Consider the following 18,055-nt stretch of genomic DNA (forward strand, 5'->3'; position numbering starts at 1 on the left):
AAACCCACCGGAAACTACTTTCTCCTTGGCATGGCTTCCCACCTCCTAAGACATCTGGCGATAATAAAACCTACAAAGAAAGACGTTATAAGTTTTTTTTTTTTTACTACAGGAAAGATGGAATCAAAGGCCAGGAGGCCGCAAAATTTTTTATCTAAGAGAAATAACAAAAACAAAATAACTGAGAGCCAAGTTCAAGATCCGTTCATTTCGAGATGTCAGGACACACTGCGTTTGAAAAACAGGAGATCATAGGCAGTAGAAAATACAGTCAGAGGGAGACAGTTCCAAAGCTCACCTGTTGCTTCCATGAATGGCTCGGAGTAACGGTTTACCTTTGCTTTAGAGAGTTGGCCCAAAAAGAGATAAGAGTTTGTTACTATACGGGTGCTACGCACCCACAGTAGTGGTTGAGGGATGCAAGCAGGTAGTTCAGAGGAGCAGTGACCACTGAAGTAACGATGATAAAAATGCAACATTGTGGCGAAGAGACAGAGGCTGATGGGAGCCAGTAATAGGAGGGAGAATTAATGAGAAGAAAAGCCTTTGACTCCACCTTGTTGAGAAGAGCTGTATCCGGAGATCCTCCCCACACATAAAGAGTTGTACTCTATACAAGGGCGAATGAAACTCGTGTATATAGTCAACAACTGTGCAGGGATATAGAAGGCACGGAGTCGGCTTAGCACACCTAATCACTTGGAAGCAAATTTTACAGAACAGATAGTATGATCTTTCCAAGATAAATCCCAAGTGAATGAAACCCCAAGTATGTTTAAAGAAAATGCAGGATTGAGATGAATATTGTTAAAAATTAGAGGATACTACCGCAAAAGATTTTCTCAGATTGAAAGATATAAGAACTGACTTTCTGATGGATTAAAAACAACAAGATTACTTTTTCCTCAATCAAAGATATGAGTCAAGTTAGCCACTAGATATGCTAAAGACTCACCCCTTGTTAGCTAACGTAATTGCTGAGATGGACGCTGCTAGAAGCGAATGGAAAGGTGAAGCGCGTAGTCATCAGCGCATGAGCGGGCAGGGTATGATGAACAGCTAAGGTTATTGACAAACAGAAAGAAGAAAGTTGGTGATAGGACAGAGCGCTGAGGAATACCACTCTTGATAGCTCAAGGAGATGGCACAGACAGAAGGATGGAAACCATAGGAGGGCAGTTTGGAAATTAAAGATTTGTGCAATACTAGAACGAAAGCTTTTGAGATGACAAGGACAATGACAAAGCTATTGCCAAAGTTCCGATAGGAGGATGACCAGAAGTCTGAAAGGTAGGTGAGTAGATCTCCAGTGGAGGGTCCCTGACAGAACCCTTACTGACCATCGAGAGGAATGTTGATACAAAAAACGTTTTATTATTTTACTTTTTTGTTAAGAGTAGACTCAAAACCTTTTGAAATACAGGATGATAAGGCTATTAGGCGATAGTTAGAGGGCTGAGAATGGAAAACCTTCTTTGAGAGGCTGAAAAAGAGCAAACTTCTAACAAGAAGGAAAGGTACAAGTAGACAGACAAAAGCAAAAGAGTATACCTAGACAGAGTGTAAGCACCCCTCCAGGCAGTGGTGGGCATTAATGGGTTAATCGTTAATCCGTTAATAACGGAGCTATTTTTTTTTTTTTTATTCACGCGGTAATCCGTTATTTTTTTAAGTTAACGGATTATCGTTAACTTCCATTAAAATTTCCGTTAATCCATTATTTATTTTCAGTTACAGGTCTCTTTAGGTCAGAAGCGTTTTACATTGCCAAATTGATAGTCATAGTGACCCTAAGCCAACGGAACATTGGACTGTGGAGTGATCATAGACTCATAGTGATGGCGTCTCAATCAAGTACATCTCAAGAGTCTATCCCTTTGTCTCAGTTGTCTGTAAGTGATACTGAAGTCGGCCAGGACAGACTGGACAGTTAGGAAAATGTTGTGGTTAGTGAGGGTGGTGTTGGCAAGGCCGAGGTGGATAACGACTCTGAGCTGCATGACAACCCCTGGCCGCATCTTGACAAGTTTTTGTCCTACAGGAAAACAGAGGGCAACAATTGTAATTTTAAATGTAAGGTCTGCCTGCCCAAGCAGCATGGAGGTCAGGACCCACAAGAGCAGCAACAACAACATTAAGAGCCACTTCAAGAAGAAGCATCCTGGAGGAGGCTTGCAAGGCAGCATCGAATCGTGGCAAGAAGAGGCATTGGCAAGTACTAGATTAGCAGACTATCAAGTTTGTGAGTAGTCAAGTTAACGTTTTAAAGGACTAGCGGCTTAACGGATTAACGGTTAATTTCTGGTAATTTAATACCGGAATTAGCTGATTAACTTTAACGGAGCTACTTCACGGATTAACGGTTAACGAAGCTAACGTTTTTCATTAACTTGCCCTCCAGTGCCTCCAAGTCTGCTGACATGTTGTTCACTATGCACATTATTTCTCCAGGTGACTTTTTTTTTTTTTTTTTTTACCTAATGATACCCAGAGATGTTGAGGTTAAACAAGACTATATATACTCCATTCCCAATGGGGTAAGTGTATCCTTAACCCGCCCCGTCCCAACCACTTTTTCACCACTGGTACCCCCCAATCCCGACCATTTTTGGACCCAAATTTTTTTTGCTAAAACTTTTGCTTTTGGTCAGAAACAATGGTCAATCACCAAGAAAGTGTTCACCGGGGTCCATAAGTGGCCTAAACAGGTATACCTTTGTCACACCTGGTACCGTGTTCTCTGTAGGTGGTCTGAGGCTCTCACGTTTTCTATGGTATTATAAGTCTGGGAAATCAATGAAAGTAAGTAGATATGTATTTATTACAAATATAAAAACATGTGATACAAGAGTAAATTGGATTTTATACAAATGATAGAGGTGAAATAAGCATTGTACCATCGGGCGAACTGAGCGAAATTGGCCAAATTGTTCACGATGAATCGCTAATATTGCTGAATCATGATACATATCATTTTTTCTACTTACATAATACATCTCCAATAACATTATACCATGTTACATTTTATTGAACTGTTTTTACGTATTCACAGGCCTTTCGATAACATTTAGCGTAATATTAGCGCTTATTTACGTAGTGAATGAACTCGCTGTGACTGTTGTTTCAACTCGTATTGTGTTTTTTCAACTTACATAATACTCTTCCTAATAACATTATACACTTTTCCACTTTAGAGAACTGTTTTGAGATAGTTTCAGTGCCTTACGTAAATATTTAGCGTAATAATAGCGCATAATAACACAGAGGGTGAAGTCGCTATGACTATTATTTCAACTTACAACCTATTTTTTGTACTTATATAATACTTCTCCACTAACATGATACATGTTTCCACTTGATATAATTGCTATCACATAATTGGAGACCTTACTATTCTACTGAGTGTCATATTATCGCAAATTTACACAGTGAGAGTTATCGCGATATCATTTGTTTCAGCTTACACTAGTATTCAACTTATAAATTACTTTCCTACTAACATTACACCCTTTTCCACTTTATATCATTGCTATCACATACTTACAGACCAGAATGTTCTACTGAGCGTAATATTTTCGCAGATTTACACAGTGGGTGTACTCGTGACATCAATTGTTACAACTTACACTATTTTTCAACTTATACGTTACTTTCCTGCTAGCATTACACCCGTTTCCACTTTATATTCTTGCTATCACATATTTACTGACCAGAGTGTTATACTGAGCGTCATATTTTCGCAGATTTACACAGTGAGTGTAGTTTTGATATCACTTCTTTCAACTTACACTATTTCTCAACTTATACATTACTTTCCTGCAAACATAACACCCTTTTCAACTTTATATAAGACTTAGCACATACTGACTGGCCTTACCATTATACTGAGCGTCATATCGCCATCCCACACAGTTTCAGTAGTGTAGGAAGTTATGGTACTCTCTGAAACATGGCTGAAGGCACAACGCAACATTGGTGGTGGTGGGGGTGGTGGGGGTGGTGGAGAGCGGCGCCTTTCATCACTCGCACTTCTCTTCCCTCTCCCTTTTCCTTTACCCTTTCCCTTCCCTTTCCTTCCTTTCCCCACATCCTGGGGCTGTGGGGAGGAAGTTTGGGAATATTGTGTGGCGAAAGACGTTGCTGAGAAGTGGCTCCACCTCCCTCTCCCCTAGGCCTACGTGCACCACGTGCTCGTGCTGCCTCCCTCATACCACTTTCCCTTTCACCCCGCACTCCCGCCACACCACTTTCCCCTTTCACCCCGCGCTCCCGCCACACCACTTTCCCTTTCACCCCGCACTCCCACCACACCACTTTCGCCTTCCCCAGACAAAACACTAGGACCATACCTTATCTGCCTTCTTGCCCCACCTTCTGATCCTCGGGGTGAGATTTTTTCCTTCCCCAACCACGAGGCAACATCACGTCTTAAGCCGCCGTCATCGTCATCGTCCTCATCCTCGTCCTCATCAGAATCTCTCTCTAGGGGATGGAGAGAGGTCCGTGCAGGTAGTTTGGGTGCAGGCTGGCCTTCCCTTGCATTACGATATGTGACATACCGCTTTTTCCGCGAAGGGACCTCCTCATCACTGCTTGTTATTTCCTCCTTAGGCTGCATGTAATCTCGATCCACCACATCATCATCAAGTGGAGAATCACTATCTCCAGTGAAGGCATCCAGGACGGATTGTATTTCGTCGTCTGAGAGACCTTTATGCGCCATGTCTGACCTGGGTCACTGCTAACAGGTGAGTGACCGAGACAAGGGCGAGCACGGGTCATGCGGGGTCTGGGACGCTGACCGCCTGGCGGCAGGTAGGGGAGGATTGGGTAGGAGGGCGAATCGAAAATCTCGCGCGAATTTTGAAAATTGTGGAAATTATGAACCTTGCAATTGCAGGACGTTAAAGTACGTCGACGGGATTGGCAGTGACAAATCGTGAGGACGTGGAAGAGCGTCGACGGGATGCCGCAGGTTAAATCCATGTGATGGAAACAAGAATATAATAAAACGTACCTGTCCTGAGCAAATGATTAATGTCGTGAGGTGGGACCTGGTTTTAAATAATACAGGCGGATTTTGTCTTCTCATCTGTTATTTTCATTTGCTTGAACCCAGTAGAAAACTACAATCCGTATATATATATATATATATATATATATATATATATATATATATATATATATATATATATATATATATGTATAAAATCGGACGGCGAAGCTAAAGAGAATTATATATTTTCAAAATTTGTATGTCATGAGTTAAGAATATTCATGTGTTCTGTCAAGCCAATGCGTGAGAGAGAGAGAGAGAGAGAGAGAGAGAGAGAGAGAGAGAGAGAGAATTTTATGGTCGTGCAGTACATGCCTCCTGCTATAGGATGCCAGATGTCAACACGAAAAATTATTCAGAAGTGCTTATATATATATATATATATATATATACAGTATATATGTATATGTATACATAAGCTTCTAAAGGAGTACCCACTAATATTTAATAATATTCAGCTCAATCCGGCATCATTCTTAAACATACCTGGGGTTTCATTTTCTCGGAATTTATCTTGGATAACTCACATTACATCTTTTGTACAATCTGCTTCCAGGGAATTAAGTGTGCTACGCCGACTCTGTACCTTCTTTATCCTTGCACAGTTGTTGAATTTATACACGGGTTTTACTCGCCCTTGTGTAGAGTACAACTCTCATGTGTAGGGAGGCTCCTCACTTACAGCTCTTCTCAATAGGGTGGAATCAAAGGCTTTTCGTCTCATTAACTCTCCTCCTCTTACTGGATCCCTTCAACCTCTGTCCCTTCACAGTAATATTCCATCTTGTTCTCTTTTCTATCGCTACTTCAATGGTCACTGCTCCTCTGAACTGTTTGCTTGCATCCCTCCACCTCTACTATGGTCGTGTAGCACCCATCTAGCAACAAACTTTCATCCTTTTTCTGTCCAACTCTCTAATGCAAGAGTTAGCCGTTACTCCCAGTCTTTCATTTATGCAACAGGTCAGCTCTGGAACTCTCTCCCTCTGTCTGTATTTCTTACTTCTTATGATCTCCAGTCTAACAAACGCAGTGTGTCCAGGCGTCTCGAAATGAATGGATCTTGAATTTGGCTCTCTTTTGTATTGTTTTTTTTTTTTTCTCGGAAGGAACGGTTTGTGGGCTCATGGCCTTTGGTTCCGTCTTCCTTGCATATATATATATATATATATATATATATATATATATATATATATATATATATACACACACACGATATTGCCAGACGCCTCAATCCCATTAGGAGCGACCCCAAAAATGTCCCTACCCCCCGCCATTTCACTGCCCTCCCTCCAGTTCACACCCACCTTTTTCATATACCTCTGCACTTCATCCCTCCATCTCATCTTCGTCTTTCCCTCCCTCTCCCCCCTTCCAACTCACTCACATACACTCTCCTCATCAGTCTCTCGCTCTCCATCCTCTCCACATGGCCAGATCACCTCAGTGTATTTCTCCTAACTCTTATTATCACACCCACATCCAAACCACAATGCTCTTTTACTTCCTCATTTGTCAGTCTGTCTCTCCAAGTAAGTGCCCGTGATTCTCTCAAATAACTAATTTCTACTGCTCTCAGTCTTGACACGTGTCCTTCCAGCAAGGTCCAAGCTTCACTTCCGTACATTAGAGCTGGTATAATACTATCGTGCAGTGACTTTTTTACTTCCATGGTCACTTTCCTATTTCTTATCACTGCTTTTATTGAACCAGCAACCTTTCTTCCTTGCTGAACCCATTCAAGCACTTCATCCTCCAAACTTCGATCCTTACTCATCACAATAACTAAGTGCTTAAATGCACTCACATTTTCCATTTCCTCATCATCCCGTCTCACTGCATATTCTGCGACTTCATTTCTCCCGAAGATCATAACATTACTCTTCTCCACATTCACCTTTAGATTCCGTTTCTTACAGACTCTCCCAAACTCATTCACCAAGCCTTGCAGTTCCCCTTCATCTTCAGATAACAATACAGTATCAGCTGCAAACAACAATACAGGAAGTTTCCAAATGCTGCCCTCTCTCATTAGAGCCACTCCGGCATTCACTGCTTTACCTTGTTTCTTTTTTATAAGCCCATCCATATACTGATTGAACAACCATGGAGATATGGCACTTCCTATTTAATCACAACATTCAGACAGAAATATTCATTCAGTTCCAAACGCACTGAAGCCTTAGCACCCTCCTACATAGTCTTCTCGGCATTCAATAACTTCCCATTTCTGGCTGTGACTCCCAACCCACTTTGTGCCTCAGTTGCTGCTGGCGAGGTAGTGGAGTTTGTGGTGGAGGGAGGGTGCTAAGGGTCCTGCAGCTGCCTTTGTCACTGGCCCTTCAGGCCTGGTGATGCGGGACTCCCCCACGCCCTCTCCCGTCGTCGGCGCCAGCGTCAGCTTCCTTCTGCTGCTCTTGCCTCTCTCTCTGCCTCCTCTGCCTCTATTATCCTTGATGTGGAGGTTCCCAAGGCCTTCCCTGGGGGAGATTTCTGCCCAGTGCCTGCCCACCATCTTCCAGGCCAACGGGCTTCCTGCCATCACAATCCCCCGAGTCTTTATCCTCCTCACTCGTGGTACAGAGGAGGCCTGGAAGGAGGGCTACTCATCAGTCGTCATCGTCCAGGGTCCTATGTGACCCTCAAGAGGGTGCTGCTGCTACAATCCTCTACTCTTCCGATGACGACCCGCCTGTTGGGGCGTGCTGTCTTCCGCTGGTCTGCCTCTCAGCCCCTCCATGAGGTGCCCATGGAGGTTGGGGATGAGGCACCCTGATCACCGCCTGAGGTTGGAGCTCCTGCCTCCTCTGTGTCTCCCGTGGTGTTTCTGGCTGTGACTCAAACTCCATCTGCAGGGCAGCCACCGATGAGTCCCTCGCCCTCTGGTTTGGCCCAGTGACTCACTTGGGACAACTTTACCTCCCTCACCCAGTTTGGCCTCAAGAGCATGGAGAATCAGCTGTGATTCTATGATGGAAAGGCATCTGCGGAGTACGGCGAGCGGGAATTCAGCAAGGGGACTACCTGCGGGCCTTGCTCTTCCATTAGCAGCAATGGGGGTCCCTTCATGATGTAACTGACCCAGAGGAGGTTCGAATTCTCTTTTTATACCCTTGGGGTCGTGTTGTCCCATCTTCACGGCCCCGGCTTGGACTCGGACTCAGATTCCAGTTGATCTGCTTCGGCTGCAGTTTAACCGGCTTTTAGGCATCGGCCTTCATACCACCGCTTCCCGTGTGACTTGGCCATCCATAACCTTAATTATGATTTAAGTGTCTTTTGTATATTTGACTGTCTTTTGTATATGCAGTAGACTATTTGGTTTAATGGCCACATTATGGCCCATAGCTATTAATTAAAAACTAATCGATAAAGTAATGCAATAGAAGCATTCGGGGGCCGAATGCTAATCGCCCACAAAGTTGGCTAAGTTACTCTTAAATCAAGCTTCAAGTAAATTGAGAAAACTCTAGGGAATTCAGCCACTGCGTTTCACAAGGTCAATACAAATTTAAAAAGAAAAGTATGGTGAATGGCTTTCAGTCACTTTTTATCATATCCTCACCAAAAGTAATAGGCTCCCGCATATCCATAAATTGCTATTTTTGGAAAGTTTGGTGAAAATTCGTCCACAACAATCCGAAATATTTTGACTACACACACACACACACACACACACACACACACACACCGCTCGCTGGTGCAGTGGTAACGTTCTCGCTTGCCAACTGGTGGACGGGAGTTCGCGCCTCGCTCGGGTTGCGAAAAGTTTCACTGATGAAGTGGGTGGTTACTGTCCCCCTTGAGCAAGGGGACGGGTGTGTGTGTGTGAAGGTCACAGCCTTGCCCTTAGATCGGACTATATGAGCTCTCAGCTCCCTTCCGGGAGGGTAAAAAGCTGACGATCACGACCATCAAGTGATCCTGACCGACCCGGTGAATTACACACACACACACACACACACACACACACACACACACTCACACACACAAAAAAACAACAACAAAAATTATATCACCTTGCCTTCCTAAAGGTGGGTGATTATGGGCAAACACTGCTTTGTACAATATTAACGAAGTAAAAGTTGGAAAAAATTATTAATAAAGTAAAATTATTCATAATTTAAAACACACCAAAAGTGCTCAAATTTCGTAGTTACGTTGAGTAAAGTAACCAAGCATTATTACCTCGTTACTGACCACTTCAGGTTAGCGTAGGTATGCCATTAGCTACAAAATTGTGTTTCCAGCAAGTCATATATAAATACTGGAACTTTTTATGTTCGGTTAGTTCTGATGCAGCAAGTGGCAAAAGTATAGGGCTTTTAGTGTAATATTTATATGGGTAGTGGGCTATATTGCCCACCCCATGTGTCTCAGCGAGTAAATTCTGTGTGTTGCAGGGACACCTCAGTCAGGTATGGTCTTCCTTGAATCATTGTCTACTCTCCAAAACAGTTACAATGCTTTATTATATCTGCATATGTACCCTCCATAGACGCAATATTTATATACTATTTCATTAAGTATCCCCATTCTCCACACACAAGAGTAGACTGAGTTGACATCACATGACACAAGGGGCAGGGAGGGAGGGCGAAATATACGGGTCGCAATGCAGACTATAATGAAAAATGTGGTACCTGAGAAAAGGCCAGGATAATATTGATAGGCAGCTGATACTCTTGGGTTTTCTGTTGCGTTTATACTGAATTTTCTGTGTACATTCATTCAGTGCTTGGCGCAGGAGTTTAACACTAAGAAAAAAGAGTGATACATAATTGTAACACCTTTTTTTTGTATGAAGATGGCCCAGATTGCTGGTTTGAAAGGTGTAGACATTTAGCTGCCTCATGACATCATTAATCTCCCATGCACCCAGTGGAAAGAAAAATCTGGTACTTTAAATAATGGAAGGGAAAATGAGAAGTGGGAAATGATGTGAAGCATATTATATTGCAAACACCGACTGGGCAGTCCAGGAACGAACGAGAACTGTGTTATGCAATAGGGTACATAAACCACCATGTATACAGTGCTGTTACTGCAAATGTTTTGTTCACCTAACAGGTGTTTGATGATGCGAGAACGTCTGGATTCCAGCCATATCTTTTGGACATAGGTGGAGGCTTCCCAGGAAACAACGACCAGTTAATGCAGGACATAGCTCAGCATGTCAACTCCGCAATATCCACCTTTTTCCCTGAACAAGATATCAAGGTAATCCACGAGAGTTAGAATACGTAAAAACAAAGAATTTTTATCATATATAAGCACGTACAGCAATGTTATTTTGGCATAGTGTGCGAAAGTCAAATTTTGATATTCATAAATGAACAGACATTAGATTTAATCAACCTTCATTCCATGTTGAAGAGTGTGGTCAGCAGCAACTCACAAAGTTCAGAAAGTGTATCGTTATACATGCTCCAGAAATAATCATTTAATTTTCAGAGTGTGTCCACACCTTGACGGTTTGAAGTTATAACTGTACTGTTTTTCAAATCTGTATCTACCCTCTATTGTCACTGACATATTTCTGTAGCATTTCTTTCCCCGCAATTTCATTTTAATAAATCAGCTTCAGAGTCATGCAAATTATGTACATCGCAATAATGGCAACATACACTGTAGTTGACATAGATGACACAAGAGATTACTTATGTTTCATAGATAAATCTAAATGAAAACTAGGTTTTACGAGATATTCGTCTGAGAAGAAAAATGTGTGTTTCTTGCCCGAAACATAAAAGCTGTTTAATATATATGTGGTTAGTTGGAACGAGTGTGGTAAAACCAGTATGGATTCATTTCCTTATGGACTGTGTGTGTGTGTGTGTGTGTGTGTGTGTGTGTGTGTGTGTGTGTGTGTTTAAAATATGGTTAGTTGTAACGAGTTTGGTAAAACCAGTATGGATTCATTTCCTTATGGACTCTCTCTCTCTCTCTCTCTCTCTCTCTCTCTCTCTCTCTCTCTCTCTCTCTCTCTCTAATACACTGAATAGTTTAGGTCATCCATCATCCCATCATGTGATGTGGTTCTTGTTGTTGGTGATGAGGTTGTTGCTGTTGGTGGCGACCGTTAAGTACTCACTGCGTAATTTTTCCTTCTCTTTTATCTGCATATTCCCGTGTCTACTCTCCTATTTACCTATTATTCCCATTCCATCCTGACAATTTTATTACCCTTCTTTACACTTTATGTGGATTTACATTGAGTAACAAGCCTGATGGTGCCCTGTAACCCAGAAAACTATTACAATATTGAGTGGCAACCAATTAACCAGGCAACGGGTGATATGGGGCCTACTATATAGACGTTCTTGTTCACTGTGTGCACAGATACAAGTGCAGTATCAGTCTCGGATCCAAACCTCCATACTTTTCCTCGTACCTCGTCGTGGCGAAAGGTTGTTAATCGTGAGAGAACATCGCTTCGCTGCATGGTATGTCCTTGCAGACGCCGTTGCTTGCCTGCGGTTGATGAGACTGCTTGACCAGGCAGACTGTTGCTGCTCAGTAACAACAACAACAACAACAGTTACTGAATATAATGTTACCTGTGGGTAACCCAACACTTAGTAATCAACCTAATGCTTTTTTCTGTACACAGGAGTCTCCGTTTATCCAAAAGGCTTATGTCATGAAAAGGGATACATAAAAATGAGAAAGCAGCCATAGCGGTTTACTCTTTCATGATTTACCCAACCCCATCACATCGCCATATTGTATTAATTAAATATCTGTTTTAGTACAGGCTCTACAAATAATGATGCAATTGGCACTATAAACAGCACAATACCTGCAACAGCAGTTATACATTGTAGAGTAACACGACCCCCTAAATTTTTACCTTTGTTGTGGTCTGACATCCTGGATCAACTGCTAATTGACAAAACAACAGCAACAAATAAATAAATAAATAAATAAAACTCGCAGAGATAGAGATTTACTTGGTGACCTTACCAAAACTTCCAGAGATAGAGATTTACTTGGTGACCTTACCCAACCAGTGATAACATACAGCCATAATAAAGTCAGCAGACGACTAAACAAACACACTGCCAGCAACTGAGCTCCTACAGTGTACAGTAACTCAATAATCACGGCTGAAAATCATATCTAAAACACATCCTCTGACTGCCGTTCGTGTCGATAGACTGAGGGCTTGTTTAGCTGTATTTGTGGCTTGGAACTGATAACCTTACACTGCCGAAAAAGTCAGTTAGATATTAACCTCTATATCGGGAATTCAGGTTTGATATGTCACCTAACGAGAATTGATACAAAAATGGCTGTTTCGATAGGCAAGGATTAGGATGTCTGTCGTTTGCTTGTTCGGGGTTTCCTGTAGTAGGCAACTATATTGAGTGGGTTTTTAACTTTCTCTAGAGTTCACGGGAGAAATAAAACAGCTCACGAATGCCATGAATGCTGACAATGTTTAAGCGGGAGAGGATCGTGATGACCATGAATATTCTTTCTTTCTATACTTTCACTTAAAACAATCCATATCACAGAGGATGTGGTTCCTGTGTCTCTCAATGGTTAACTTGTTGACTAAGACTGGGAATGGTATTTCTGTTTCTCATGGTTCGGTTACCTAACAAGTTCAGCGACCAACATGAAATGCGTTCTGATGTTTACCAACACTTTGTAAATGGTATGGCACATGTAGTCATGAAATAGTTCTGCTCAGCTCACCACAGTTATGGAATACTTGTGGTTGAAAGTTTCCCATTTGGTAGGAAACTGGCACCTGTCTGAGCCGGAGTTTCTATTGCCCTTTTGGATCGCCAGTGATACTGTCGAAGCTTGTATAAGTTGCCTATTAGCTCAGTATTCAGTAACATGTGCATGATGTGTATTTTCGATAATTTATCTCGTCCCTCTTTTCCTGCCTATAGCCACTGTCAGGCCTGTACTTATTTTTAACTTGAATATCAGTTTGTTTTTTTCACACAGGTTTAAGCCATCATCTGGTACTAACGTCACTGTAAATGTGTCAGGAACCGTAAAAAAGTTCGTTCATAATAGCTATTACTTTTTGTTTTTGGGCTCAACCCTAAGGGCAGGGATAAGAGACTATCCTTAACGTCATATACCACAAAATTTATGTGACGCTGATCCCCTCCAGACTTTGATGCGTGAAGTTGAAAATCTCGCTCGTAAGAGGCATGCTGTAGATCTGTGGCATCTCTTAAAATATATGCCACAGGCCATTAGAGAAGTAAAAAAATAATTTGTAGACTTGTATGGCATTGTGAACATAAATGAAAAGCACGCAAATACTTAATAACACGAAGACTTTCTTCACAGATTTGCATTAATACATTAATATACACCTGCCCAGTAACATGAGGGCATCTACCTGAAAAAAAAAAAAAAAAACATGCAACGAATGCTTGCATTCCCACATAGGTACACAAACACACAGCTAACATGCCCTTCGTATCTGTGTAGTCTCTCTCCTTAGGAGAAGTCTATGAAATACAGAGCTCACAGGAAATGTAAGTAAAAAGATTCCTATCTATTTATCTATATATAGTCCGACGCCCTAATCCCGCCAAGGGTGGCCGCAGACAAAACGCCTCCAAGTCGCTCTGTCATCCACCATTTGCCTACCCTCCCCCCAACTCACTCCCCCCTCTCTCATATACCTCTCAACTCCATCTCTCCACCTCATCCTCGGTCTTTTCCTCCCTTTCTCTCCCTCCACCTCACCTACATACACCCTCTTAGTCAGTCGTTCATTCTCCATTCTCTCCACATGTCCAACCCACCTCAGTGTATTTCTCCTAATTCTCTCAACCACATCCACATCCATCCCACAACGTTCCTTCACTTCTTCATTCGTCAACTTGTCCCTCCATGTCACTCCACATGCTCCTCTGAAGTAGCTCATTTCCACTGCTGTCACTGTTGACTTGTTCCCCTCTAGCAAGGTCCATTTCTGTCACAGCATATTTGTTACCCCTCACCCTTCATATATTTCATATATATATATATATATATATATAAATATATATATATATATATATATATATATATATATATATATATATATATATATATATATATATATGTGTGTGTGTGTGTGTGTGTGTGTGTGTGTGTGTGTGTGTGTGTGTGTGTGTGTGTGTGTGTGTGTGTGTGTGTGTGTGTGTGTGTGTGTGTGTGTAATTAAGCAGATATTTCAATTAGATTCCGTCCTCCTCTGGCTCCTCCTCCTCCTCCTTTGGCTGCAAAGAGACTTGCCTCACTTATTCTCTGGAGGCGGGAATCACATAAAAAATAAAATAAAAACGAACAAGTCCACACACACAGTATAGTGACGCCTTTGCAGTATGGTCATAGAAGAAAGAGGAGTAAACAAGAAGTGCATGGTATGTGACTAGTGCCGATTGTTAACTGTGTTTCTGTGTGCTGGACCTTCATATCATGCCGGCACACACTACACCAGCTCCGTCCCACCACACACTTCAACCAGTCTCACTTCAGACATGCCATCCCACACCACCCCTACTACCACACCATCACCCTTATAGCCACATCACCATCTCTATCACCGCCTCTTCACCATCGTACCCTTACCATGATGCCCTCACACCTGTTGGACCAAAACTTTCACATTACAGTGACTTGAGCAGTCTTCATTGGACAGCAGTTTTTCTCTGTGGTGATAACAAATACAACGGCACCTTGACTACCTCTAATCCCCAGTGCTGGGTAAGCGACCAGCTAGTGGTCCTGGTACTGTGTAGGGGTTAGCGATGTGGATTTGGGATATGGGTGGCGCTACATGTTTTCATCAGTTTTTCTAACATCAGATTCTGAATTCTCCTCTTTCCATTTCTTCAGTTAGATGACACAGAAAATGTCTACAGATTGCATTCACATCTACTCACAACACAGATATGGGTCCTTTTTCCATTTATTTGCAGAAATGTGCCTATTAAATCATACAGCAAGTAAAATTGTCAACTCAGACTCTATTTTAAGTTAAATGTAATTCATTACAACTCATGATTAAAATAATGTTCTGAAACTGCATCAGGTCATAGCGGAGCCTGGGAGGTATGTTGCAACGGCAAGCTTTACACTGACCACCACCGTCACTGGCAGGAAGGATCACAAAAATGAAAAAGGGCAAATCACAAGCATCAAATACATCACGGACGACAGTGTCTTCATATCATTCAAACATTTCTTTATGATTTACACTCTCAGTCATCCACGACCCCTTAAGGTAAGATATAATACTCTTTAATAACAGAAGGGCAAAGACGTCAGGCTTTTGGGTTAAGCATTTTAATTATATGATATTCTGGTGAACTGATGCCAGTTACTCTACTATTGTTTTCCTGTATGCAAAGGGTGCATATGTATATGAACTGCGTTTCTTGTGACTGGGAAGGCAGGGTTCAGGAAAATTTTGATGTTATGTCGCACTATGCTTTGATGTTATATTTCAAGTGTAATGCTAATTACAAGTCAAGGATTCCCAGCCAGTTGCTGGCAAACATCGCTGTGTTCACTAACTGCAGTGCGCTCTTGCCGCGGCAGGGTGTTTACAGAAAAGGCTCTGTGATGCACAGTATGGCAAATTAAGCGACGTATCAGTGCGCGTCCACACGAGTGCTCAAACAAGTGTTGGTAACATGTAAGCAACACAGTAACGAACACGCTGCAAACATGTTGGGTACAGCAGCGTCCAGATCATGTTGGCAACATCATGATAAGTCTCAGCTGCTTCGTATGGACACACTTATCCCATCATCTCTGCTGCCAGTGTTCGAAGCTGCACTGAAATATGTTTGCATACATCTGTCCAAATACTGCTGCAAACATGTTCCCGAACATGTTGCCAGCTGTGTTGCCAACATATGTTCGAGTACACGTGTGGACGCGCCCCTAGAAGCTTGGTGAGAAGTACATTTATCAGCACAGATGCCAGGCACAGTGCCTGGCGCTTTGTGGCATATGTGGCAGCAGTGTGTTTATATCGTAGCTTCAGGGGTATGAATGGCCTGGCAAACCCGGTTATCACCATTTGATCACAGTGTTTGACATTCCTTCTTAATAAAAGGCTAGTATTTGGTACAAAATTATGTGTATGCACAGTACATCGATGTTAAATTCGACGGGAGTAGCAGTAAAACACATAATTTCAGTGAATCATATCTATTAATCATTTGGGTAAACATGTCGGACATGGTTCAGGCTACGTGAACTATTGGTGAACTGAAGAAACTGACGCCAGAAGACTTTATTAAGCTGAGTAGGTTAAGGTAAACCTGTGCACGCAATAAAAGTAAAAATATAATATACACAAAATAACATGCTCTGCAGAATTTGATAGACACACACACACACACACACACACACACACACACATATATATATATATATATATATATATATATATATATATGTCACTGCCTCAGCCTCGGTTTTCCAAAGGAGAAATAATAAATAATGCTCACTCTCTGTTCATTAAAATCTGCCATAGTGGTTTGAGGACGAAAATCAGTGAAGTCACGTGCACGAACAAAGAAAAAAAAAATCAGAAATTCAGACTCGACCCTCTCAGTACAATGGCAAGTGGCAGAATGATTCACCAGACTGCACACAAGTGGTGCATGAATTGTTAGTCTACAGTAGGGAAGACAGGTTACTTGTTTACTAAAAAGAGAAAAGGAAAGTTTAACGAGAAGGGGGGGTCGGTATTTGAAAAGGGTTACTGCATGGCAGCATTATTATCCCGTCTTTAAGGTATAGAGGTGAATTAGTCAACTTGCTTGAAAGCCGCAGATCAGGAGTAAAGCAAAGGATATTAGTTATCCGAAACGAGCGTGTGATGTTAAGTGGAGACTGAGACAGACAAATGAGGAAGTGAAGGAGTGTTATGATGATGATGATGATGTGGATGTGTTACAAAGCAGTAGGAGGCAGTTCCGGGATGGTTTACCATATGGAGAGGATGGAGGAAGACAGACGGATGGGGTTATGTGAGTGGGGTGAAGGGGAAGAGGGGAGGGAAAAACCGAGAATATTATAGACGTATGGATTTGAATGGTCGGTTCTGTAAGAGAGTGGTGTTTGACTTGGACTGAAGGCAGTCAGATAACAGAGGACACAGTGACATGATGCGATGAGTTTATGGCCACCCCTTAAGGATTCAGGTGTTAGGTCACAGATAACTAAGAGATTTTTCCTGTCGCAAATGAGATTATATTATTTACTTTTTGAGGAAGAAACTGGAGAGTGCAAAATATTGCCATGTTTCTTTCCTTTTTTTTTTTTTTTTTTTTTTTGGCAAGTAGAAAACATAAATACGAAGGACTAATATTACGAGTAATTTTGTTTCTCAGAATGAGAAAGGAAAGAGGAGTGAAGAGTCATCCAGTTTATCTTGTAATTCCATTAAAAAAAAAAAAATGCCAGGACAGGGAATTGATGATGTGTTTTTTGTGACTCCAGACCCTAGTGTTGTTAAATATTACATGGGTAACTCTTCAGCTTAAAAGTGTGGGGTTGAGTGGGACAAAAGGTGCATTTAACTTTAATCTGTTCCTAGTGATGTGAAAAACTCCTGGACGTAGTGGCAACGGGCCCGACTGACGCAGAGGTATTGCTGTTTTGTCTGATATTCCTGCTGAGCTATGGAATAAAAGTATTCACCGAGTTAAGACAGATGAAGTATAGTAATGACAAGACCAACTCTTGCAATTACAGGCCGAGAACGGGAGCGAGGTGGAGTGCGATGTGTGGGGAGATAGCTGTGCAGCAATGGACGTGCTGGTTAAATGTGTGGCGCTGCCAAATGACCTGAGGGTGGGCGACCGGCTCGTGTGGTTCAACATGGGTGCCTACACACTCTCTATGGCATCAGAATTCTGTGGCTTCCCTCTGCCGCATGTGTATCGGGTCGCCTCCAAGGACACTTGGTATGAAATGCTGCTGTACTGTCTAGGTCATTATATAGCCTGCATAACT

The 18,055-nt window shown here is 42.0% G+C and overlaps 1 protein-coding gene across 1 annotated transcript in view; it reads left to right on the plus strand.

Moving 5' to 3' along the window:
* Nucleotides 1-7,736: 7,736 nt before the first annotated feature.
* The window catches only part of LOC145398389 (ornithine decarboxylase-like), a 15,308-nt gene continuing 4,989 nt past the window's right edge, over nt 7,737-18,055 (plus strand). The window contains exons 1-4 of the mRNA XM_080271265.1: nt 7,737-7,811; nt 10,127-10,276; nt 15,114-15,305; nt 17,795-18,006. Of these exons, the coding sequence (XP_080127391.1) occupies nt 7,737-7,811; nt 10,127-10,276; nt 15,114-15,305; nt 17,795-18,006 (629 nt within the window). The remainder of the gene's footprint in view (nt 7,812-10,126; nt 10,277-15,113; nt 15,306-17,794; nt 18,007-18,055) is intronic.

The sequence above is a fragment of the Coenobita brevimanus genome, chromosome 45 (genome assembly GCF_032717465.1).
Source record: "Coenobita brevimanus isolate Jiangsu-jjx chromosome 45, ASM3271746v2, whole genome shotgun sequence".
NCBI classification, from domain to species: domain Eukaryota; kingdom Metazoa; phylum Arthropoda; class Malacostraca; order Decapoda; family Coenobitidae; genus Coenobita; species Coenobita brevimanus.